The sequence below is a fragment of the Trachemys scripta genome, chromosome 11 (genome assembly GCF_013100865.1).
Source record: "Trachemys scripta elegans isolate TJP31775 chromosome 11, CAS_Tse_1.0, whole genome shotgun sequence".
Taxonomy (NCBI): Eukaryota; Metazoa; Chordata; order Testudines; family Emydidae; genus Trachemys; species Trachemys scripta.
In genome coordinates this window covers 34433298-34458063 of record NC_048308.1, presented here as the reverse complement: position 1 = coordinate 34458063, position 24766 = coordinate 34433298, and the positions used below count along the sequence as shown (strand labels likewise).

The following is a 24766-nucleotide window of genomic DNA, read 5'->3' as shown; positions in this document are numbered from 1 at the left end:
ATAGACCGTTAGTTAGCTTTCACTTCCTCTGATTCTACAGTAAACAGGAAACATGCATTAGAGCATTTATAGTAATCTGTATATTACCATTCCTAACCTCAGAAACTACAAATGGGCTTTCTTAGTACTTTAGTATTAATTTTAATATCCATTTGTTTTTCATAACCCACATAAAAAGTGCCAAAACAAATATGATACCTGTGCAATGCCTTTCAATAGATTCTATTATGCAAAATGTAAGAATGCACATTATGACTCTCTCCCTATTCAGAATCTCTACTGAGGATAGATATGGCCTGTCTTCATTTATGGTCTGTGATATGGAAATTTTAAATCATTATAAAACAGACTATCCTTTTGTTTTGTTTTGTTTTGTTTTACAGGTATGTTTCTAGACAAGGTGATTGAAGAGTATTTTGTGTCCCCCACCTTGTTCAGAGTTGTCCGACTCGCCAGAATAGGTCGAATCCTGCGTCTCATTAAGGGAGCTAAAGGGATCCGCACTCTGCTTTTTGCTTTGATGATGTCTCTTCCTGCTTTGTTTAACATTGGTCTCCTGCTTTTCCTGGTCATGTTTATCTATGCTATATTTGGAATGTCCAACTTTGCTTATGTTAAGAGGGAAGATGGTATTGATGACATGTTCAACTTTGAAACTTTTGGCAACAGCATGATCTGCCTATTTCAAATTACCACGTCCGGTGGTTGGGATCTGTTGCTGTCACCAATTCTTAACAGTGGAGAACCAGACTGTGATCCTAATAAACCTCACCCAGGAAGCTCGGTTAAAGGAGACTGTGGTAACCCTTCAGTTGGGATTTTCTTTTTTGTCAGTTATATTATCATCTCATTTCTAGTTGTAGTAAACATGTATATTGCTGTTATTTTGGAGAACTTCAGTGTTGCTACAGAAGAAAGTGCCGAGCCCTTGAGTGAGGACGACTTTGAGATGTTCTATGAGGTTTGGGAAAAGTATGATCCAGACGCCACCCAGTTCATAGAATACAGTAAACTGTCTGATTTTGCAGCTTCACTGGATCCTCCTCTTCTTGTAGCAAAACCAAACACTCTTCAGCTTATTGCAATGGATCTGCCCATGGTGAGTGGTGACAGAATTCACTGCCTTGACATCTTGTTTGCTTTTACAAAGCGTGTTTTGGGGGAAAGTGATGAGCTGGATGCACTTAGAATACAAATGGAAGATCGTTTTATGGCGGCCAATCCTTCTAAAGTCTCCTATGAACCAATTACGACCACATTAAAACGAAAACAAGAGGAAGTGTCCGCTACTGTTATTCAGCGAGCTTACAGACATTACCTTTTAAGGCAAACGGTGAAAAAAGTTTCATTTATGTATCGCAAAGAAAAGCATGGTCTGCCTATCAAAGAAGATATGACTCTGGATAAGCTAAGTGAAAACTCAGCTGCAGAAAAAACAAATGGGACCCCCTCCACAACTTCTCCACCTTCCTACGATAGTGTAACAAAGCCAGACAAAGACAAATATGAAAAAGACCATTCAGAAAAAGAAGACAAAAGTAAGGACACCAGGGAAAGTAAAAAGTAAAAGGAAACAAAGAATTCCATTCATCACAAATTGTTTACAGCTTGAGAAAGTGACATCTATGTCAATAGGACTCCTGTAGGAGGTCTACGCCAAACTGACAGCTTTTACACACACACACACACACACACACACACACACACACACACACACACACACACACACACACCCCTACCTTAAGGTCAGTGCCTATATCAAGACAGTGACCCCTTGTCATCAAACTATGACTCTGTAGGGTAACAGCCTTGCCAAGAGATGATTATTACCAGCTGGTACTGATGAAGAGGAGACACAACATTGCTACTCAGACTGTTAGGAACATTAAAGGGTGCAAATCTATAATTCTTAAAATGCGTGTGTGTTAACAACAAATACTTCAGTGGCGTAATTATATCCATTCTGTGCATTTCAAAGTAGGCTGCATTTGTCCTACTTTTAAAATTTCTGTTGGTACAGTCATTTGTTTTAATTCACAGATTTTTATATGTGGTTATATGTGGTTCTTTTATGTTGGGAAAAGGAGATAAGTGCTCTTTCACAGGTATTCAAGTGTCAGATACTATTTATACAGCATGATAAGGCATACATGGTTCTTAACAAGCCAATTAAAAAGCGAGGTCCCTGCCCCTGTGACCTTAAACCTAAATCAGATCAGTGACATCACAAAAAGATGACAAGACCATGGGGGATATAGACAAGACATCAATAAATACCAGTAGAGGAGTCTGCCCTTGGAAGAGGTAGTTATTCCCACAGAGAGCTGATTCATTATTAGTTTCACTTTTTTCTTTTTGGTTACTTAGTTTTTGGTTTTCTTAAAAAAAATTATTTAGCTATTTTAAAGTCTATATTTGGTGAGTTATTATACTCTGATTCTCTCTCATGTTCAGATTGAAGTGATTTGCATGAAGGCATGCTGTACTTATAGCTCATGCATGGAAAAACATGACCTCACAAAGAGCAGCAGAGTTCTAACTACTTCCAGATTTCAGGCTGGCTCTTAATTTTGAAGTATTTTAACTATCATGAAGTAAAATCCAGAAAAATCATAAATATAAAGTCAAAAAGAATACCCAAAAATGGAACAGTCCTTTTTATTTTTGTTTGGTTGGTTGATTTTTTTTGCCTTTTAATATAGACTATTACATTTCAACAGTGCATTCCATATTTTACTCTAAGGTCTGGAGCTACATTCTGTCTCTACTTCTCTTATTCACGTGAGTAAAACCCATTTAAGATAAAGGGAGTAACATGTGCAGATCAATGGGAACGTTAAGCACCTTGGGACAAATATTGCCTTGCTTTATACCTTATGCCCACAACCCAACCCTGTTAGGGTTGCACAGGGGAGACATGGCAGGGGAGGTGTAAATCAGGGAAGAATTTGGTCCCCTTATGTTTTTGTCAAGTGTTCTGCTATATGAAATGAATCTTCCCTAAACACTGAAATGTTCAAATAGGTGTAGTTATTCTGCTTTATCCTGCAGTATTTTTTAAATGTCATCTGTTCTCAGCAAGGCTGACATTGTAATTGTCAATGAAATGGCTTTTGATATTTAAATCGTTTGACACAGTGGTACATGTTTGAGCAAGCAAATAATGACCTGACCACAGTATTTATTACATTAAATGTGTACCTTAATAAGTCGAGTTTGCAAACTTTCAACAGGTAATATGATATATTCTGTACTATTATAAATAATTTGAAGGTTGTTACTGATGCATGTTTATCTGTATCTTACGCCTTGTTGTTGTATCTTACGCCTTCCAAAGTTCGGAAGTCTAATAAGGGAAGCCATGTGTCAGTGGAAAAATGAAACAAATTGTTCAACCAGACATCATTCCTCATGTCAGTAAGCAATAGTTTGCTGCTATTTAAGAGCTTATTTTTATTTAATTTTAATTAAAAAAAATAATCAATATTATGCGGTGTATAATTGGACTATACAGGACATGTAAACTGCTTAACTTGTTGAAAATGTGGGGTTAGAAAACAGTTTTATAAAAAAAACTATATTATTTTTAAAAATCACTTTATTTTTCAGCATTTTGTACCTATAAGCAGCTACAGTTATCCTCAAGTTGTTGTCAGTCACTTTTTTGTTCATTTCTATTCCTACTTCTTTTTCATTAAGAAATTTAAGATATGAAGAAGTGAATAGGTAGTTGTATGCTTCTGCTTATTATTATACTTGAACATATTTTAATATGAAATAATTTGAAATAAAATGGGGACCAGAGTTCACTTGCTTTTGAGTAGGTTGTTCTTTGTATGTGGAAAAAGAATGGAGAAATTTGTTGATTTTCTAGCGCTGCCCGCATCTGAAGTTATTCATGGAATCCTTGATCTTTCATGGTGTCCGTTTATATAGACTGTTGTTCTTATTGATTCATGATGCACTAGAACTGTTCAAAATATAATATGGGATCCACAGTCTTTTTTCACAAGAACAAAGAAGTGAACTTGTATAATGCATCACATCAGGATGTTTTTGTTTCTTACACAAGGTAGAGTTAAACATAGACTCCTTCTTTTACTAAAACTATTGATGTGTAGTGTATTGGTGAACTGCATGCCAGAAAATGTTTTCCCATAAATACATTACTAACCAGACAAAAGAATAAAGATTACATTTTTATCATATGTACTTATTCAATCTGTGTTTTATTATGTAAAATTAATACACAATAACAAATGGGTTGCTATTAAAATGAAAGGGGAATGGCTTTAGTGATGGGGCAAAGGGCCCTTAGACCACAAGTTACACTATGGCTTAAGTCAGTATTGATGGTAACAAGTTTCTATCTGATTATTGTAAACAGCATCACAACACAATAATAAGAGGCACTTGTTCAGGGTGTTTTAGCAGGTGGTCCAAGAATTAAATGGGCATGGTAACTTTAATTACCATTTTATCCTCACAGGTCCCTCTAGGTTAAGCCCGAGGTACTGGTGCAATGTGGGAACTTTTGTACTGCTGATGCCAATGCTTGACACATTCTGTGAACTTAAAGAGGATTCCAGCCTCCAACACTATCTATATATAAATAGTCAGTTTTCAAAATGGAGAGCAGTAAATAGTGGTGTCCTCCAGGGGTCTGTACTGGTACCACTCCTATTCAACGTATTCATAAATGAGCTGGAAAAAGGGATAAACAGTGAGGTGGTAACATTTGCAGATGATTCAAAATTGCTCAAGATAGTTAAGTCCCAGGCAGACTGCGAAGAGCTACAAAAGGATCTCTCAAAACTGGGTGACTGGGCAACAAAATGGCAGATGAAATTCAATGTTGATAAAAGCAAAGTCATGTACATTGGAAAACATAATCCTAACTATACATACAAAATGATGGGGTCTAAATTAGCTGTTACCAATCAAGAAAGAGATCTTGGAGTCATTGTGCATAGTACTCTGAAAACATCCACTCAAAAAAGCAAACAGAATGTTGGAAATCATTAAGAAAGGGATAGATCAGGGGTAGGCAACCTATGGTACGTGTGCCGAAGACGGCACGTGATCTGATTTTCAGTGGCACTCACGCTGCCGGGTTCTGGTAACTGGTCCGGGGGGACTCTACATTTTAATTTAATTTTAAATGAAGCTTCTTAAATGTTTTAAAAACCTTATTTACTTTATATACAACAATAGCTTAGTTATATATTATAGACTTATACGTTAAAATGTATTACTGGCATGCGAAACCTTAAATTAGAGTGAATAAATGATGATTCAGCACACCACTTCTAAAAGTGCCGACCCCTGGGATAGATAATAAGACTGAAAATATCACATTGCCTCTATAAATTCACGGTATGCCCACATCTTGAATACTGTGTGCAGATGTGGTTGCCCCATCTCAAAAAAGATATATTGGAATTGGAAAAGGTTCAGAAAAGGGCAAAAAAATGATTAGGGGTATGGAATGGCTGCCATATCAGGAGAGATTAATAGACTGGGACTTTTCAGCTTGGAAAAGAGACAATTAAGGGGGGATATGATAGAGATCTATAAAATCATGACTAGTATGGAGAAAGTAAATAAGAAAGTGTAATTTACACCTTCTCATAACACAAGAACTAGGGGTCACCAAATGAAATTAATAGGTAGTAGGTTTAAAACAAACACAGGCAGTATTTTTTCACACAACAGACAGTCAACCTGTGAAACTCCTTGCCAGAGGATGTTGTGAAAACCAAATCTACAACTGGGTTCAAAAAGGAACTAGATAAGTTCATGGAGGATAGGTCCATCAATTGCTATTAGCCAGAACGGACAGGGATGGTGTATCTAGCCTCTGTTTGCCAGAAGCTGGGAATGGGCGACGGGGTGGATCACTTGGTGATTACCTGTTCTGTTCATTCCCTCGGGGGCACCAAGCATTGGCCACTGTCGGAAGACAGTATACTGGGCTAGATGGACCTTTGGTCTGACCCCATATGGCCATTCTTATGTTCTTATTCTTATATTTTCCACAAAAACATTAGATTCACTGTTAAGGAAAAACAAGAAAAAATAATTATAAAAATAAAGCATCAATTGCCATAAAAATAACAAATGTTAAATTATAATTGTTCTTTGCATAATTATTTTAGATATTTACAGTTTTCAGAGAAGCCTTGGGCTCTGTGAAAGTGATCAGTAAATTTTATTGACCATGTACTTGGGTACTGTGCAAGACACAGAAGCTCATGGTGTCTAAATACATGGACGGAAACACAATACCCTGAAAGAGGGAAGATTCAATCTTAAAGGTTGTTTTTTTTAATCATCTACTCTTTCTCTCTTCTTTAACATAATGGGTTGGAGGTTTATAACTTGTTGACCTTGCAGAGAAGTGAGTTTCAAACAACTGGAGCTAAGATTTAAGTTCTTTGATTTACATTTTCAAAATGTTTTTTTGTTGTTGTTGTTGACTCATTAGCTCAAATTAACTAATGGAACAACTGCTCAAATGCGCAATACCTAAAAGGAGTTTCAGTTTTTTTCCCCACATTTAATTTGCTTTAAAAATCCTGTATCATAGTAAGAATAGATACTTATTCTACTATAAAGATTTTTTTAAATATACATTCCAACTATAAATAACTAAAAACCTCAGCTATGCAGTGCATTGATTGCAGGCTACAGACAAACTAAACTGGGCACAGTTTTTGTTTACTGTGTTGGATGTACTCTTTGTTCAATGTCTATGACCTACACTACGTTGTTTTCTTAAGACAACACTGGAATGATAGTTCTCTTTTGTACAGTGTATTTCCTACTGTAACATTTCTGTCATCATTAATCTTGTGGTGTTGTGATGTTTATTGAAATAATAATCAGACTTAAATTACTCATTATTTTTGTTATAACCCAAATTCTAAACATCTGGGTCCTTTATTCCAGTGAAATATCTGTGAGGAGAGTGCATTTCTGCTGTGTAATTCCTATTAGAAGTAATGGGAGTATGTATGCAAATACTTGTGCGTATTCCATTATCTTTCTTAGAAGTAACTCTGGCACACCTAGAAGGTATTTGCCCTTATGGCAGACAAGAGATCTCAATTGCTACTCCCTAGAACATAGATATCCAGTTCTTTCAAAAAGTTAATGTAGTAAGGAGGATGCACCAGCATAATGGGGCCATTAGTGTCTTATACTATGTGAAATAGCAAGATTCCAGAAATAGTGTTCTCTTCTTGTTAGTATAAAGTGAAAGTAGGGTGAACTGAAAAGTCCTCCTTAATTCCAAAAGGGAAAGACCCACTCCGGTTCTATACTGGCCCAAATTACAGTTTCTGCTCACCACTCTGACAATGTAACTGGATTCTCTTATCCCACGCACTCATTGATATTGAAGAGTTCATCAAACCTTTAGAAAACAAGTATCCTCTTGCTAGGATAAAAAGGGGAGAATAAGTTCTTGGGTGAAATCTTGGTCTCATTGAAGTCCATGGCAAAACTCTCATTGACTTCAATGGAGCCAGATTTCACCCCTTATTATTTTCAGCCCTGGGTTCTGAGGACTTGCTACTGTTTCCCCTGCCATTGTTGAACATCACAGACATTACAACAATCACTGTCTTTTGGTAAAGCTACATGCACACATCTAGCATAAATCGAGTTCATCTATATTTTAAAAGGGGATGGGATATAAGAGGATTTTAGTTCTATCTATCCATCCCCGAGGTCTATGGTTTTAAAAAGCACCTATATAAGTGAACAAGTAGCATTTGCATCAAATGCTAGATTTGGAAGCAAAACCACTGGACCAGGGTAAGAAGAGCCACCATTTTAATTATACCTCTCCCACAACTTCCTTTGGGCTGGAAAGACCCTTTGCTCTTCAAAGAAACACATGTAACAGTTAAGGAACTTATAATATTGATGTCCTGAATGTATCCACAATTATAAAATGGAGAGAGCCTGCTGTGTTACTTCCCTCTACTAATTTTAATCCAAAAGATCCACCTTCTCTGGTGAACATTTTTGCTCTGTCAGCTTAGGGCTTTGCTTTAATAAAAATGTGTTTACTGTGATCAGAACAATGTGCAATTCTAAAGGCTAAGTTAATACCAAGTAACTCAGATGGAATTCCAGTTCTTTGACTCAATTTAACCTGTTTGCACTGCTGAAAGAAAACTGTTACAAAGAGAATTACAAATGTATAATAAAATATCCATCAAATGAATCAGATTTTAACTGGTATTTACAGCAAAATCTAAAAAGATCAAGACTATTTATATTAATATATTCAATTCATGTTGTCAGCCACCATATTGTAACAAATCCTTGGACACCTAGGACTTTGTGGATATTACTATACTGCACCACATCTCAGAATTCACACTGCATGTAGGGACAGTACTCAAACTGTTCTGCTGCAAAAAGCACAGGCACCGTATGCTTGTGCTAAAGAAGAATCTTCAGTAGCTGTTACCGGTGTAGAGCCTATGACAAATAGTTGAGTAATTATGATTCCATCCAATAGAGGGCACAAACTCAGGGCCATTCATTACAATATTATGGCTGCTCTTTAAGATTTAGGCAACTAAGGAATTAGTACATGAAATAAATTATAAAAATAATAATGGAAAATATTTTATAGATTTCTATATAATTTATAGTTTTCCTAGTTTGTTTTTCCAGTGAAGTAATTTCAGATAATGCCAGAATGTGACAACTATATTGCTTGATATGTCAGTGCAGCTTTGTTGTTAGCACTTTTGCCTCTGGGCCAACAATTTATGGGCTTAGGTTCTACAACAGCATGTGTTCTCATGCTGTGCTGACACTGCAATGGTAAGAAGCTGCCAGACTCATTTGAGATTTCAAAAATACAGCTTTAGGAGGTCTATTATAACGAGCTAGGGAATTACAAACATAACTTCTGTTTGTATTAATAGGAGTTAGCTACACTGCATCAGTACAAGAATAGACCCCCATCTTCTAAAATAACAGTACACAAGTACCTGCTGTCCTAGATTAGATATCAGCAAGGCAAAAATAACATAACGTACCGTTAAAAACTGCCTAGCAAAGATGGTAGTTTATTGGTGGTTGTGGGCCTAGAAAATTACTAAATTGCTGTCCCAAAATGCACCCAGAAAGGATTCTTTAGCTTTACAGTATATTAGGAGAAGCCTGCTGACATAGCTACAGTGCAGAAATATCTAATGGCTGGCAAACTTCTTCATTATTAACATAATTTTCAGTGGGGGGATGGTGCAAATGTGTTGATCTATTTCCTTCTCAGACATAGCTACGTTTTATCACTGTGATCCAGTGTTTGCTTATTTCATATTTCTGTCTCTCTCCACTATCAAGTAAGAGCTGTTGCACCATGAATGGCAGACCTATCATACTGCCTGCATAAGAAAACAGATCATACTGCAGTGTAACCCAAGAAAAGTAGACTGCGGCACATTCTCCTCTCTCAGGAGAGAGGGGAAATCGCATGCAGGAGCCCACATGATCTCTGCTGCAAGAACAATATTGGATGAAAATAGTAAAAGACACTTCATAAACAATTTATAACAGCCAAGCACTCTCTGCACTTATATTTTCTATTGTCTATCATACAAACAATTGTCTTTCTACATAATTAATCTATATATCAAAAAAAAATTATCTACCTAATTTAGTAAACATAGATTTAGAATAGTTTGTCATCTGACTGGCTTCTATTCATTTTAAAAAAAAACGGTATACTGTTTTAATTGTATTCTGATAAATCTGTCTGGTAGTAAAAAGGACAAATTGTTTTAATGCAAAGAATGTTCTTTTGAGACTGTGAATGAAATATGTATTTTCAATTTTTAAAAGTAGTGAAACATCTGTAATATGCACATCCATAAGTGGCACCGGAATTACATGCCTTTTTTCTATACTATTCTATAAAAATGTCATGCTTATAAGTACCATGGCAACCCCTGTCACATGGTACTCATTTGATTTCTAAGATACAGGAGCTGCTTACCTAGATTAATATTTGTGGAGTGCTGTGCTGTAGCAGCACCTGCATTATTCTGTTCACAGAAGTACATACAGAGGTGTAATCTATAAAAAATGGACAGGCAATTAAAAGGGAAAATTGTGAGTGTGCTGTATCCCGGATATGTAAAGAGTTAAAGTGCTCCCTTCCCAATATGCACCCACTTCATGAATTGTTCTATCACTTGTACTGTTTTTAACTTGGTTGCTGCAGAATGTGCCAAATTCTGTTTAAAGGTGGAATGTGCCTGTTATACCGCTGAAATGTACCAGGTAGGTTTAGGCAAAATGCATCTGTGGTACTGCAGAATGGAGGTGGGAATTGGCAGAAGGGAGGTGGATCATATGGGGAGGCAATTGCAGGTGGCTGGGAGAACCATTTTAGAGTGCTGTGGATCCAAAATGAAAGCTTTTTGATAGTGGAGTTGGGATCATTGTTAAACCTATTCATAGCACCTTCTTTGTTGTTTGTATTTAAAAACTGGTATGTCCTGAACTACTTTTAGAATTCTGTTTCCTATTTTTTATCAAAACATAATCAAAATTACAAGGAAATATGAAATGTGATCATTCATAAGCTTCTTGTTCAAAGGATAGTGCACAACAACAGTTTTGGGAAGGACAAATAATAAAGTGTTGGAATTTTTTTCTGCTTGTGTTTTGAAACTGTCAGACTCATCTCATACTTGACTTTAATCCCCAAAATGAGAAGGCCAAATTCAGCAAAGTGAAAAAGGTAAAAACCAGAAATGGTGAAAAGTCAGAGTATTACAATAATATAGGCATTAGCAGTAAGTTGCTGCTAGTAACACCAGAAAATCAAGTTGTCTCTAACCCTATGATTTTTTTACTTAAGTCTAACTGGCTACCCTTAATTGCTAGGAATTTCTCCTAGTTGCCGAGTCTTCTACAATTTAAAAAAAATTGTCCCATGACTTCTTGCAAAAACTTTACATTAGTTAATGAGGGGAGGGCAGTGTTTCTTTAGAGTTTTTTTATGGCTGTCTCGTTTATTATAAGAGAACACTCCAGAGAGAGAATATGGCAATGAAGAGAATATAAAGCATGGTGGAAGCAGAAATGACAAAGCTCAGCACAATTGAGCTTTGTCTCCCAAATGATCATGCAGCAAAACAAAATAGTTATTGAAATACTGAAGTCAAAGAGCACAGAAAGATTTCACAGCAAGGCTTTGAATGCCAAATATTACATAAAATAAATATTAGCACACTCTTAATATAACCATTTTTTCATATAAATTTTAAATGGTGGCAAGAATGAAAATTTGCAGAAGTGCGGGCTTTCCTGCCTTTGTTGTTGTTTTTATAAGGAGTGGGGGAGGGAGGGAGAAAAGCAGAATTAGCAAGTAACTCTTACTTCTTCTTTACATTCTTTCCTACTTTTTATTTTTTTCATTAATGGACAGTACTTCTCCTAAGGGTTGTCTCTCACCAGTGGTCTGTCAGAGGTTAGCCCACCTCCCCCACTTTCAAAGATGGCAGAGGAAGAACAAGGAAAATAAAAGGCAAAGACAATGATGTACTCCATCCGGGAGGTTCCTCTGTACCTTTCCTCAGAGGCAGAGTTCTGTTTAAGCTGTTGTCAGTCTGCTGACCCATGGCTTCCTTCATGGAAGACTCAAGGAAGAGCCAGTTATTAGCCATTATGTTGGGTTTCATGTACAGTATAGAAAAGAAACAATCCCTGCCCTGCAAGACTTATACTCCAAATGCTTAATTTTATCTTTTATTTTTTAAAAATTAAATGAACTAATAAAATTAAAAACTCTAAATGATAAACTTCCTTCATATTCATGTAATCAACTTTAATTTAAAAAATGAAAGTCCACATGCTAATATTTAGAGCTGGTTGGAAAACTTTTTGATTTAACTTTTTTCTGTAAAAAATGCCTTTTCAAACATTTCTACCAAAAAATTGTGAAACAGTTCCAGTGAAAAATTTGCAAATTAAAAATTATTTTTTAATTTATTTCATTTTAGCAAGAAAAAGCACTTTCTCTCACTTTTTAATTTTTCCCCTTTTTGCAGGAAAAAGTGTTTGCTTTTCAAAGTGTGTTTTTCTCACCAAAATGATTCTTTAATTTTAAAAAATGGAAACATTAAATGAAATGGAAAGAAATTAAATTTAATTTGAAATTTTTCAGGAAATATACTTAGTTTTTCTCAACAAGCTCTACCAATAATATTTTGGGCAACAGATTGATTTCCTTCAGTATAAATATGGTATGTCCAGAGTCTACAGCAATATTCTGTTGACAGTTAAGTCCGAGGATACTTTATATATACATTCAGAATATATACAATCTTTATTCATTACTATTAATTGTTTTGTTTTTAAGTTAAAATAAGTTCAGATTTCATGTTGCCACATCCATAATATGGACTTTGTTGGTTACACTCATTAGATTTGGGATAAGATTATTGCCAGCCATCGACATCATATTCAATACTCTGTGTCAGAGATCTGGTCCCATGTTCCAGAATGTATTACAAAAGATTAAATAATAAATCATTTGCCAAATTGGAATGTATGAAATGGTAGACCAGTGCCCAAAATCAGATGACGTAATGGCATCTCCATAAACAGTGTATTGAGTGAGGCTGATTAATAATCACATTCCAAGCTAAATCTGAGTGAAAAAAATATTTAATTTCAAAGAATAAAAGGGGGGAAAAATTCACAAATCTTCATTCAAATGTTTTCCCGGTTTCCAACAAGCTCTATTTGGAGCCTCAGAGGTATAGATCTGAATTAATTTTGGTCAGAGTTGAAAGACAATAGAATTCTATATCTGAAAGTACTGCATCCCTTTGTGAATGTTGTAAATTGAGGCTCCAGAGGAGTGCTTTCTGCTAATGATTATACCAAAGAGGAATTTTAAGTTCTCAAGTTCAGGGTCTGTCTTGAGGGGAAAAACTTATACAGTGGAGTAAAGAACTCAGTTTGGTTCTCAATGTTTCCTCAAATCAGTTCTGCTCCAGTTCTCCGGTGGAGTTTTCCCCTCAGTAATCTAATCTAGAAAATGGCAAATTATAGTTATACATTGAAATCCTAACAAAGTAGATCAAATTTCATTCTGTTCAAAGTTCAATAGCCTGGTGCTCTGGAAAAAGTCTCCAATGTTCAACAGTATTCTGGCGTATTCTGCATATCTGGGAAATCAGTGAATATTTTAGCACTGCTATAAGGTATTTGATTGATATTCTTCCTTCTCCCGCTCCCCCAGTATTCCCAAAGTGTGTCCTTGCCATAGACGTTGACTGATTTCCTGAGGGGAACAAAATATCTTCACTACACATCAAGCTGGAAACTGTAAAAGGAGAGTAATATGACACTTTGTCACATGGGGCTGTTGTTTTGAATTTCTATACGATGTAACCAGTTCTAAACATAGGGGTCTGATCTAAAAGCCATTGAAGTCCATGGGGACTTTTGCACTGATTTTAGTGGTTTTAACTTAGGGTCATATTGAATTACAGCTTCCCAGTTACAGATTTTCCAATTGGAAAGACTAATACCTTCTTTTGATTTTTATCATTGGAGCCTGAATAAGATGATTCTTGGTCTTTTATCATGCTATATAAAGTTGCTGCATAATCTATCTAGTTCTCTTTTTAAACCACATAGATAGAAGTACTAGGAAGGACTTGTAGAAAATACAACACTTGTGGAAGGACATTGATTGTTGTCAAGCTGGCTCTCCCAAACATAAATAATGGTAAACTGTGAGATCGCTGCAGGCCTTGAATGTAGGGGATATAAAAGGGTTTACAGATTTAGCATTATTAGTTTTTTGAAATTGGGTGAGATTTGTACTCCTAAATATCTAAATCCCTCAGGGGATTGTCAGCATGGAAAACAGTTAGTGAGAGACTCACTGAATGTGTCTAAGAGCAAAACCTCTGACATGGTCTATTTACCATTATAATAATATCGTATTGTATGCTACTAAGACTTTGAGGCATTGAATAGAGGCTATTTGAATAAAAGAAAAGCACGTGGACAATTGTTGAACAGCCTGACCACTGTTTTAATAGATGTCCAATGTTAAATGTCTCTAATAACTACAAAAAAGAAACCCTGTCAAATATCCTCTGCATCTGAGGCTAGAAGTAGGCAACTTTCATTTGTTCATTTAATATGATGAATGATGTTTAGTGTTTGCAGAATATTATGATTTGTAGTTTTTGTCTGGCATAAAGCCAGAGAGTTGAGAATAACATTACTCTAAAGAAATAAATGGATATTGATAAAATTCAGGGAGTGAATCTACATGAAAAGAATATAAATAGGCCCCCTCAATTAGTTCATAGTCTATAGACTATCTAGAAAGCATAGACTACTCTCAGCTTGGATCATCAAGGTTAGGTTGTGATAAAATTGTTACAGGAGATGGTCCTAATGAACTAACATTGAAGCTAAATATATTCCATATGAAATAATGAGGAAAAAAAGAATTACTTAAATATCTTTCATTTAATTGCCATTTTATTACATAGCAGCATTAATATAACCCAAAAGTGTGCCTTAAAGCTTATTTTGCATTAAGGTTTTCTGCTCTAGAATTTACAAATTTCAGCGCTTCTTCTTCGAGATTATTAAACATCAAAGTCGGTGTCCCTTTAAGGAGCCATAGGTTCACTGCATATAAGAGGTCTATGTAGTTTCTTTACTGGCTTTAATGCAGTTGTCTATGTGACATTGTGCAGTCTATATGGTTTTATAAAAACATGATATGTGAATATAATGTAACTGGAATAGTTTTATAAAAACATAAGTGAATATAATGTAACTGGAATATGCTTCATGCAAAAGGTCTCTTGTAAGATATTATTACAAAGTTTATAATTTACTGAGTGTGATCATCCTATTTGTATAAATGTACCACTCTTGTATCTAAAACTAAAAATATAAAATATAACTTTGAGGGCCTATTGTAATTGTGCAACGTGTGGGCCTTTAATGGTGGTTTGGAATTTTGATGACTTCCATTAACCAGGACCATTGTCTGCAGATGGCTGTGTTTTACCTGTAAGCCTTTCTGTATGTGTGTGTGCTGGCAAGTGGGAATTGCAGTGATATGTGATCATGTCACCTGAACTGGAATCCATTTTTAACCTGGTGCTTTTCCAGTGGGGGGGGGGGTGGAAACCCAGAGGGACAAAGGGTTCCTGCCTTATGCAAAAGATATATAAAGGGGTGGGAACAGAACAAAGAGTGAGAGAGGAGCCATCATGAAGAATCCCCTAGCTATCACCTGAGCTGGAACAAGAAAAAACTTACTGAAGCATCTCTGAGGGTGAGATTATCTGTATTCAGTTTGATTAGACATAGATTTGCGCATTTTATTTTATTTTGCTTGGTGACTTACTTTGTTCTGTCTGTTACTACTTGGAACCACTAAAATCCTATTTTCTGTATTTAATAAAATCACTTTTTACTTAGTAATTAACTCAGAGTATGTATTAATACGTGGGGGAGCAAACAACTGTGCATATCTCTCTATCAGTGTTATAGAGGGCGAACAATTTATAAGTTTGCCCTGCATAAGCTTTATACAGGGTAAAACCGATTCATTTGGGTTTAGACCCCATTGGGAGTTGGGCATCTAAGTGCTAAAGACAAGCACACATCTGTGAGCTGTTTGCAGGTAAACCTGAAGCTTAGGGGCAAGTAATTCAGACCCTGGGTCTGTGTTGGAGCAGACGGAAGTGTCTGGCTCAGCAAGACAGGGTGCTGGAGTCCTAAACTGGCAGGGAAAACAGGGATAGAAGTAATCTTGGCACATCAGTGGGCAGTTCCCAGGGGGGTTTCTGTAATCCATCCCGTCACAGTGGCATAGTCGGCAGGATCTGTGCACAGCTGATTGATTTGAAATACTGGTAGTAATTTTAAGGGAGTTTTAAGTGTGGTGGCTGGAAAACAGACAAAGTGGTTACTGGTTTGCTTATTTCGGGAAAGTGAAGTAGGGACAGAAAAGGAAGCAAAATAAATAAGAAGAAAGAAGCTAAAACTACACATGTTGCAAATTGCCCAGAAAGACTAAACACTGGGTGCTGGAAAAGTCTCTGTTAACTAAGAAGCCCCTGAGCTAAGTGCATCCCAGTTTCAGTGAACTGGGTGTAGCCCAACCTCCGTGTCTGAAGTGGCTGACTGAAGTGCTTAACTTAGCAAGACAGGAGTGAAGGGGTGCCTGTTCTGGCAGGAGGGGGGTTCTCTGTAGTATCCCAGCTCATCAAGTGATGGTCTCAAGGAAAACAAATGAAAATTAATGTACAATTTGCCTGGGAAAAGGCTGCCCACCAGCCTGGACTTAAAAAACAAAGCAGTTAAGACCCAGAAGCATAAACTGGCTGTAGTGAAGTGAAAGAGGTACACAGAGACATGTGTCCTAAAGCTGGAAGTTGTGGTCCTGTTGACTGCTGCGGTGGGAACAAACCCCAAGAATTCTAGTTGAAAGCAAACCCAACCTGAATGAAGGGGTGGGGGATTTTGCTGGCCAGCGAAAGGTCTGGCATAGCTGGCAGCTGTAAGCCTACAGCTGAATCAGGGTCTCTTTCCCTTTTGGGGGACACAGGAGTGTCTGCCCCATAGGGAAGCCCGAAAACAAATTTTAGGTATACTGCCTCCGCCATGGTCCAAGTCTCTGGCAGTAAGTTCCGGAGGAGGGTGTGACGTTGTGCAGTCTATATGGTTTTATAAAAACATGATAATAAGTGAATATAATGTAACTGAATATGCTTCATGCAGAACTAGAAATAGTAAAAGCTGGCAGGGAAAATAAAATAGGGGTAGTCTTGCTACATTAGGTGGCAGCTCCCAAGGGGGGGTTCTGTGATCCAACCCATCACAGTCTACCACTGCAAAAGCGGAAATGATAGCTTTTCCTTATTTAAGTAAGAGCTCTTTTTCCATGGCAGTATTGTAAAATTGCTGTCCTTTAAAATTATGTAGGTGAATAATTACGGGTCCGAGTAAAAGCTGTCTCTTGCAGACCTATGTCCAATGGGCTCTATCTATTTTTAACTTATTCCCTTTTCTCTCTAGATCCAGTAGTCTGGGGATTCATTTAAAACAAACAGTTAGTGGATGTACGATTTCTGCTACTTGGATCAACAGCTTCTGTATTCAAAATCTTCAGCTTTACTATCTCAGACGGTAATGTTGCATTCCTAGGGTCTGCAGAAAGGGGTACATTGCTGTTAGAGATGATTCAAGTGGTGCTTTCGGAAAGTATACTTTCTGTGATAGTGGTCAAGTTTAAAGATACCTTCTTGATTTTGATGGCAAGATCACTGAGCTTTGCAGACTGCATGGCTCTACCATCTTGACTGCCTTCCTGATCCGATTCTACTTTTATAATTCACAGTTTTGATATCAGACATATTGGACTTGTCATAATGTTCCAAAAGGATTTCATAGAGGTCCTAGAAAGCTATTTATGGAGTGTGATTGGCTGGGGGGCCAAAAATTAGCATTTCTATTGGGAATTATAGAAAGATTCATTTGGGAGCTCAGACAATCTCTGCTTGGTTGCTGTGATGCATCATGTTACTGTGGAATGAGAGTTTGTGATAGTGCAATGAAAAACTACAGAAGAATTATGTATAAACTTTTTCTACTATAAAAGTTAAACATAGAAAAAAATGGCTCAAATACAAAACATTAAATGTCACCCCATTAAGAAGTTACCTGCCAATTTAGACTCACTTTTGCTACTCTTATCCACACATGAGTAAAGACTGTGGAAGTGGGCCCTAGAGCACAAATTAAATTTAAAACTTTGGGGCCCTATTACACTTTGCATGACAGCAGGTGGGGAGAGGAGAGCAGCACTGGTAATGCAGTGACTGGGTGCCAACACCTGGCCCACCCCATAATGGCCCCCACAGGCATGGGGAAGACACCACACTGCTAGCTGGCGAGGAGCCATAAAAAGTGTTAGAGAGGAACTGTCCCCACCGCCCTCTAGCAAATGTCGCCCCTGCTCCAAAGGAAGCAGGATTGGGTGCCAAGTGCAATAACAGTTTGGAAATATCAGATGAAGAGAGCTGTAACTAAGCTGAAAAGTTTATTTAAATTTTCTAGTGGGCCTTTTTCATCTTCCATGATTGTGATTCTAACCGTATTCCCGGGGATGGGGCTATTGAAATTTTGAGATGTATTTTTAACAAATGATTTGAAAATTAATTGTAATGCCCACCCTATTAGTCACTGCAGTTTTCCTTTTTCAGTATGTATAGGGATCCAATTCTGCTCTTTCTGAAATAAGACTTTTGTCATTGACTTCAATACAAGATGTGTTTGGCCCTTGATGTATTAATTATAGGCTCACTAAAATAGAACACAACATCCTTCCTTTTCTTTCTCCTTCACTTGAGTAGTGAAAGCAAAAGATCTGCCTTTTAAATATCAATCAAGAAGACCAAGAATCAGTTTATTGCAGCAGATTTTATAGGCAGGGGAGCTAAATAGTAATTGGATCAACAGTAGCAATTACATTTCTCATGTGATAGCACCAGTGAATGAGGTACAGGTAACCTCATTAGCCAATAGACTTCACTGCAATTAGAAAAATTGTTAAAGGATGAAGAAAGAAGATAGTCTTCTTAAAATTAGAAGTAAAATTATCTTAGAACATGAAATCTTTCGGTAATAGTAGATAACCAGTTATAAGGAATTTTCTATTTCCCATAACAACGGCTGTTTTCTGAAGAGAAGATACAGTTTGATGAGATTTACAGTACTGTCTCCCCCATCAGGTGACAGAATGCACTTTGGTAGTGGCTATAATATGTGCAAAGGCTTATGCATGAAGAAGTATAATCAGGGCCAAGATCTAAAACCTTTGGGCTGAAACCAGGTAAATATTCATACAGATGGCCAGATAGACACCCAACTGCTTGCTTGTACTGTACTGGCATTTGTAAGGTGAATAAGTGGGCCTCTACCTTTTAATGTGGTCCTGTGTGATGCAGAGAATGGAAAGGAATAGTTTTATTCCTACTCCCGTGAGACTTTTTCAGGGTTTGATTACATTTTTGTTAATAGTCTTAGGAGTGTAGTTAAGGCAGCATTGTCAAGTCATTTAAGTTTCAAGCTTCATACATTTTAAAAACTGTGTTGTGGGAGCAGACTCCATTCTGAGATTCCAGTCATGACTTTATTGATCCCTATTGCACTAACTTTTAAAAACAAAAATAAAAGTGGGCTTAACAGAGTTATTTGATCTTTCATTGTATTATTTGGTCCAACTGGTGGCATTGGCCAATAAAGCCTGAAGTGACTTGAATCCTGGCTCACCTCAGGAACTGTCAGTCTTCTGTAGACACCGTTACTGGAACTGCACTAGTTGAGGTGCTTGAAGTGGCAACCACAAGGTCTAATTGTGAGGAAGCGGAAAGCAGGGAATTTTCAGAAAGGGGTTTTGACTGGGCCCATAATACAGGGAGATAACAGAGGATGTTGTTCCCCAACTTCCTCTGAGTTGGGATTTTAAACTCAGCACTCCCTACCTCTCCAAGAGGGAGTTGCGTGGCTGCCTCCTCCTGCGAGAAGCCAGCTGAAGACCCCACTCTGTAGCTGCCCATGTCTTCTCTGACTGTCTTCCTGTGGGGACCAGGGGGAGGGGAAGAAGTGGAGACACCAAGAAGCAGCCACTTCCCACAGTCAGGATTCTCCAGCAGCTCCAGCTCCCTCCAAGGATCCTAACATCTGTGAGTTCTGTTTCGGGGCGGGGGCGGGGGGGCAGGGAGAGAAGCAGGAGGAGAGTGAACCCCAGAAACGGGAAAGGAAATTGTTGGGGAAGGGGAGAACTAGCCTAGGGGCCTGCAAGGGAGAGACCCTCATTTGGGACGGAGTGGAAGAGATGAGGAGAGGAAAGATAGTTGCAGATAGTGTGGTGGGAGGAGGAGAAACCAAGGGAAGAAAGGATTCTGGTGGGTTGAAGGCGCAGGAAAGTGGGAGCTGCCTGGGAGATGAGGAGAGGAAGAGCAAGAAGAAACAGGAGTGGGTAGCAAAGAACCCCGGGCAGGAAGACTTCAGAAGGGAGGCTATAGTGGGAGGAAAGGCAAAGAGGAGGGACTAGAATAGAATGGGACGGAGAGATTTGGAGCTAGTGCAAGATAGGAAAGGATAGGGATGGAGGGAGGGATTAGAAGCAGGAGGGTAGAACAGAAAAGTTAATCAGAGGGGAAAGAAAGGGATAAAAGACAAGTGAAAGAAAAGAGATAATTAAAAACAAGGCAGATAGTAAGTTAATCATATTGTTTTACAGAAAGTTAAACGACAAAATATTTACAGTCAGTATTATAAGCAATAGGTTGCTTGATTTTAAATAGCATTAAGTATGGAAAAAGATGAGGTGAAACCCTGGCCCCAGTGTAATTAATGGAAGTTTTGCTATTAACTTCAGTGGGACCAGAGTTTCACCCACCATTCTTTAGGATGATGGTCATGGAGGGGAGAATGGCAGCTCTGGTTGTGAATGTGTGATGGACAGTGGAAGGGGGAACCCAGTGTTTCTGTGGGTGGGAAGTGGGGATGTTTTGTTTTAATGTTTTGAATCTGTGTGTTTGAATATGTTTATATATAAACATGTTTATATATGGATCTGATGGGAACATAAAGGGACTGCAATAATAAATTACTCTAAAAAAGTAATTTGATTATATGTAACAGATTAACATGAAGGGTTACTTATGTATAATATAATTTTGATGGGTAATCTGATTACTTTTTACAGCAGAAAGTAATGTGGTTTACCTTGCATTATTTTTGCAAATTACTACCCCTTCCTTTCCAACTCTTAACCCTTTACCTGCTTTCCCAGGTGGAAGATTAGTTGAGTCAATCATCCTCCTCACAGACTTTATTTACCAGAACCTCTCACCAGAGTTGATAGTGACCCTGGATTGAATCTGGCCTTTCATGTTTAGATTAAATAACATGATCTGACCATACTCAAGTATAGATGATTAATAAAAAATTGACGGAATAAACTGTGTGACATTGACAGCTCAACAGTACAAACCTGTTTATTACCAATGACATTGTAGGTAGTCTTTTATCTGTCTCTATCTCTCTCTACAGAGAGAGAGAAGAAAAATGAGTGTGCCCTCTCATGGGACGCAGCCAAAGCAACACTAGCAAAATAACTTCTTAGTTTAGCATTTTGGGGAAGAAGTTCCTGGAGGACAGCCAAAGAAACTGCTGGAGAAGTTGGCTGCCTTGGAGTGCCGGTATAAAGCAATGCTTTAGACAAAAATATACTCCAACACTATTGTGCTAAAAAGTAAAATGATTTCAGCCAATTTTATTGCTCTTAGTGAAAATCTCATATAAATACCTTATCAAGCATTGCTACAAGGAGGGGGAATGGTGTACAGAGGATTTTAGGGCCTGAGCTTGCCACAAAAGTCCATCTTTTATTATGCAGGTCCTGAAGCTGAGTGATCTGGACTTCTGCTTTGAGCAACTTGAATGGTAAACATTTAATGGGAGGAAAATGTCCTTTCCTTGTCTGCCTCCAGCCAGATGTCGGCTCAGCTAGGCATTTTATAGGGCTTTTTAAATTTTTTTCAGCTCATTTACCTGATATTTAAGTAAGGCACACTAGGCTATAATCTCCTGGGACAACTCTAACAATTCTGACTTTTATAAAATAGGTACAGCAGTGGCTACCTGCAGTAGTTTATTTTAATGATAAATTACATATTTACATCTCATTTGCTTAATTCTTGAATTCTTGAATCCTTCAGAACTCTTGGATTAATAATAACATCTGGTCCTGGTGACCAACGGGCCACGTCACAAATGAGGGTCAGCACTTCCAATAGCACTTCTGACACCTTAAATCTCTGAATCATCTTTATTAACTATTAAGTGAAGCTCTACAGTACATAGGTGCTGGAACTAGCGGTGCTGGGGTGCTGCAGCACCCCCTAGCGTAAAGTGGTTTCCATCATATACAGGGTTTACAGTTTATTTCAATAGCAATCAGCACCCACACTATACAAAGTGTTCCAGCACCCCCGCTGAGGTAGGATCTCCCAGTGATCTTCTGTGGTGAAAGCTGATGCAAATACATCATTTAGCTTTTCTGCAATATCCTTGTCGTCTTTGATTTCTAGAGCAAGAGCCAGATATCTGAGTCTAAAACAAAAAGTCTGTATTATGAGAAACAACACACACACACATACACAAGATTTGTGTAGGAATTTGTCAGTATTCAAAATAAAAAAAAAAAATCTGTTCCAAAATGAAAACTGAAATCTACCTGAAACCCCAAATGCTGTACAGTTCTAGATTTCAGTGCTCTGTTTTTTTTAGAGACAATAAACTCTGCTAGAAACTATATCATTCCAAAGGGAGAAAGAAAGTTTTCTCTTAACTAAAGCAGGTAACTTTTCATTTTTGGAAATCTGGGTTCTAATCATGTGGATCACCAGTGAACATTGTTTGATGGATTCAATCCAGTTCTCTATTTGAAAACTGCTGTATCACTAAACCACAACACTATACATCACAAGCAATAGTCTCTACGCAGAAGAGACCCCAAGAGAAAAGCAGTAGTATGGAGTATGTGAAGAAGTTATATTTTTACACTTGTCTCTATTTTAGCAGTTGCATACATGTCACAAAAGCAGATTTTATCCCACTTTTGTGTTGGGTGTACCTGATTGTGAAGCTTGGCAAACTGCTAACTGACTGCTTGGCCTATGAAACTTGTCTGTGTGCAGACCCTCATTTTCATGAATGCTGATATTCACCAAAATTCTCAAAATATGGGGGTGTCAAAAAAGTAAAAGTAAACTTGAAATTGAAAGAACAATATTTATATAAAACTGATTTTCCTGAGAAAATCTTTGGTATAACAGAACATGGAGAGGTAAAAAAGAAATGTAAAGAATGAAAAATGAAGAAATTAGGAAATATGCATTTCTCTTTATGACAAGTGAAATTGTTGACATAAAATAAATGATACATATTTGACATGATGTTGATGTGGTGCTAGGCTGTACTGGATTTCCTTGTGCTGGTTTTCAAAAGAAAAATTTTAAGTTGTATTTACACATCTTAGAAAATACAAGAAAACATCATCAAACTAGTTAGATACTCCAGAATAATAACTGCCTATGAATATCCAATATTTGAAAACATTATATCTGCATACTGAGTTTAAGAACTGAAGAGATGGTAAACAGCCACAACACACAAACAGCCACAACAGGGTCATCATTGTTCGTATAGCCTCATCTTCATGGAAAAAAAAAATACTTAAATCTGTTGCAGCATCTCTGTCACCCTGGCTCCCAATGTCCTAGGACAGAAGAATAAGTCCTACAAGAAATCTCTAAGACAAATTTCAGAAATGAGTGGTATCAATATCCTTGCACAAAGGGGTATAATAAAAAACAAGATGTTATCTTCCCACTCATCAGTCCATATTTGCCATTTAGTCCGTGGTCCTAAATGCTGGTCCTAAATGAAGGGTAGTATACATATCACACTTAGGGGGGCTTTAATTCCAGAAATGGTATTTCCAGGTAAAACAACTTCAATAAGTTATTTAAGGGTGCTACAGTAAAGTAAGTAATATAACTATTAGAAGACTACTAACCAAATACTTTAGAGTTAATAAATCATGAGCACTGAAAAGAATGGGAATGATTACTTCAAACATTCGTACTGGGTACTCTTACCACCATCTTTCTGATAGTAATATTCTTGAAGGGATGCAGAGGGGGAAGCTGTGTTTCAGGAAGCCAAGCCATAACACATGGAGATCTTTGAAGATGAGAACTAGGATCCTGAATTGGATCCAGTACTCAGTGAGAGGCGAAGTAGCATGTGGAATGCTAATGTGATGTGGTTCTGTCCACTTGGTTGTCTTAGGAAATGAGCCACTAAGCTTTAGACAAGTTGCCACTTCTATGTGGTTTCTGCATTCTGTAGTAGACCAATCTTGAAGTAATCAAAGTGTGGATCACTGTGGCCAGCTCCTTATTGGGAGGAGCATATGAAAATCTGTTGCCTGCTGGAGATCTAGAATGTGTTTCTGGTCACTGTTGCACCTAGCCATTAAGTTAAATCAGGTTTTAGCACCACCTACTGGTAAACAGAATTAATAGTTTGCAGCCTGCAGTCTTCAGATGCTTTTCAGCTTGAAATATGCTTTTAACTAGGGTTACCATATTTCACAAATAAAAAAAGAGGACCCTCCATGGGGCCCTGGCCCCACCCATTTCCCACCCCCAGTCCCGCCCCAACTCCACCCCTTCCCGCCCCAACCCCGCCCTAACTCTGCCCCCTCCTCCTTCCCACTCCCAGCCACGCGAAAAGGGCTGCCTGAGCGCTACCGGCTTCACGGTTTGCCAGGCAGCTCCCAGACCCTGTGCCCCCGGCCGGCACTTCCCCAGCACAGCTGGAGCCCGGGAGGAGAAGCGCCCAGCCGGGGGCGCAGGGTCTGGAGGCTGCCCGGCAAACCGTGAAGCTGGTAGCGCTTGGGCTTCGGGCAGCCCCCATGCTTCCGGACCCTGCACCCCCGGCCGGGCACTTCCCCTCCCGGGCTCTGGCGGCGCAGGGTCCGGAGGCATGGGGGCTGCCCAAAGCCTGTAGCGCTCAGCTCTTAAACAGAGCCGAAGAGTCAGGGGAGGAGCAGAGCCGCCGCGGCCGGAGGCTCTGCTCCTCCCCTGACTCTTCGGCT

The 24766-nt window shown here is 38.1% G+C and overlaps 1 protein-coding gene across 2 annotated transcripts in view; it reads left to right on the top strand.

Annotated features, from left to right (window-relative positions):
• Nucleotides 1–4208, top strand: part of LOC117884794 (sodium channel protein type 2 subunit alpha-like) — a 140957-nt gene extending 136749 nt beyond the window's left edge. For both annotated transcript variants that reach the window (XM_034785594.1, XM_034785593.1), the window contains exon 27: nucleotides 384–4208. In XM_034785594.1, the coding sequence (XP_034641485.1) occupies nucleotides 384–1567 (1184 nt within the window). In that variant the 3' untranslated portion in view covers nucleotides 1568–4208. The remainder of the gene's footprint in view (nucleotides 1–383) is intronic.
• The last annotated feature ends 20558 nt before the right edge of the window (nucleotides 4209–24766 follow it).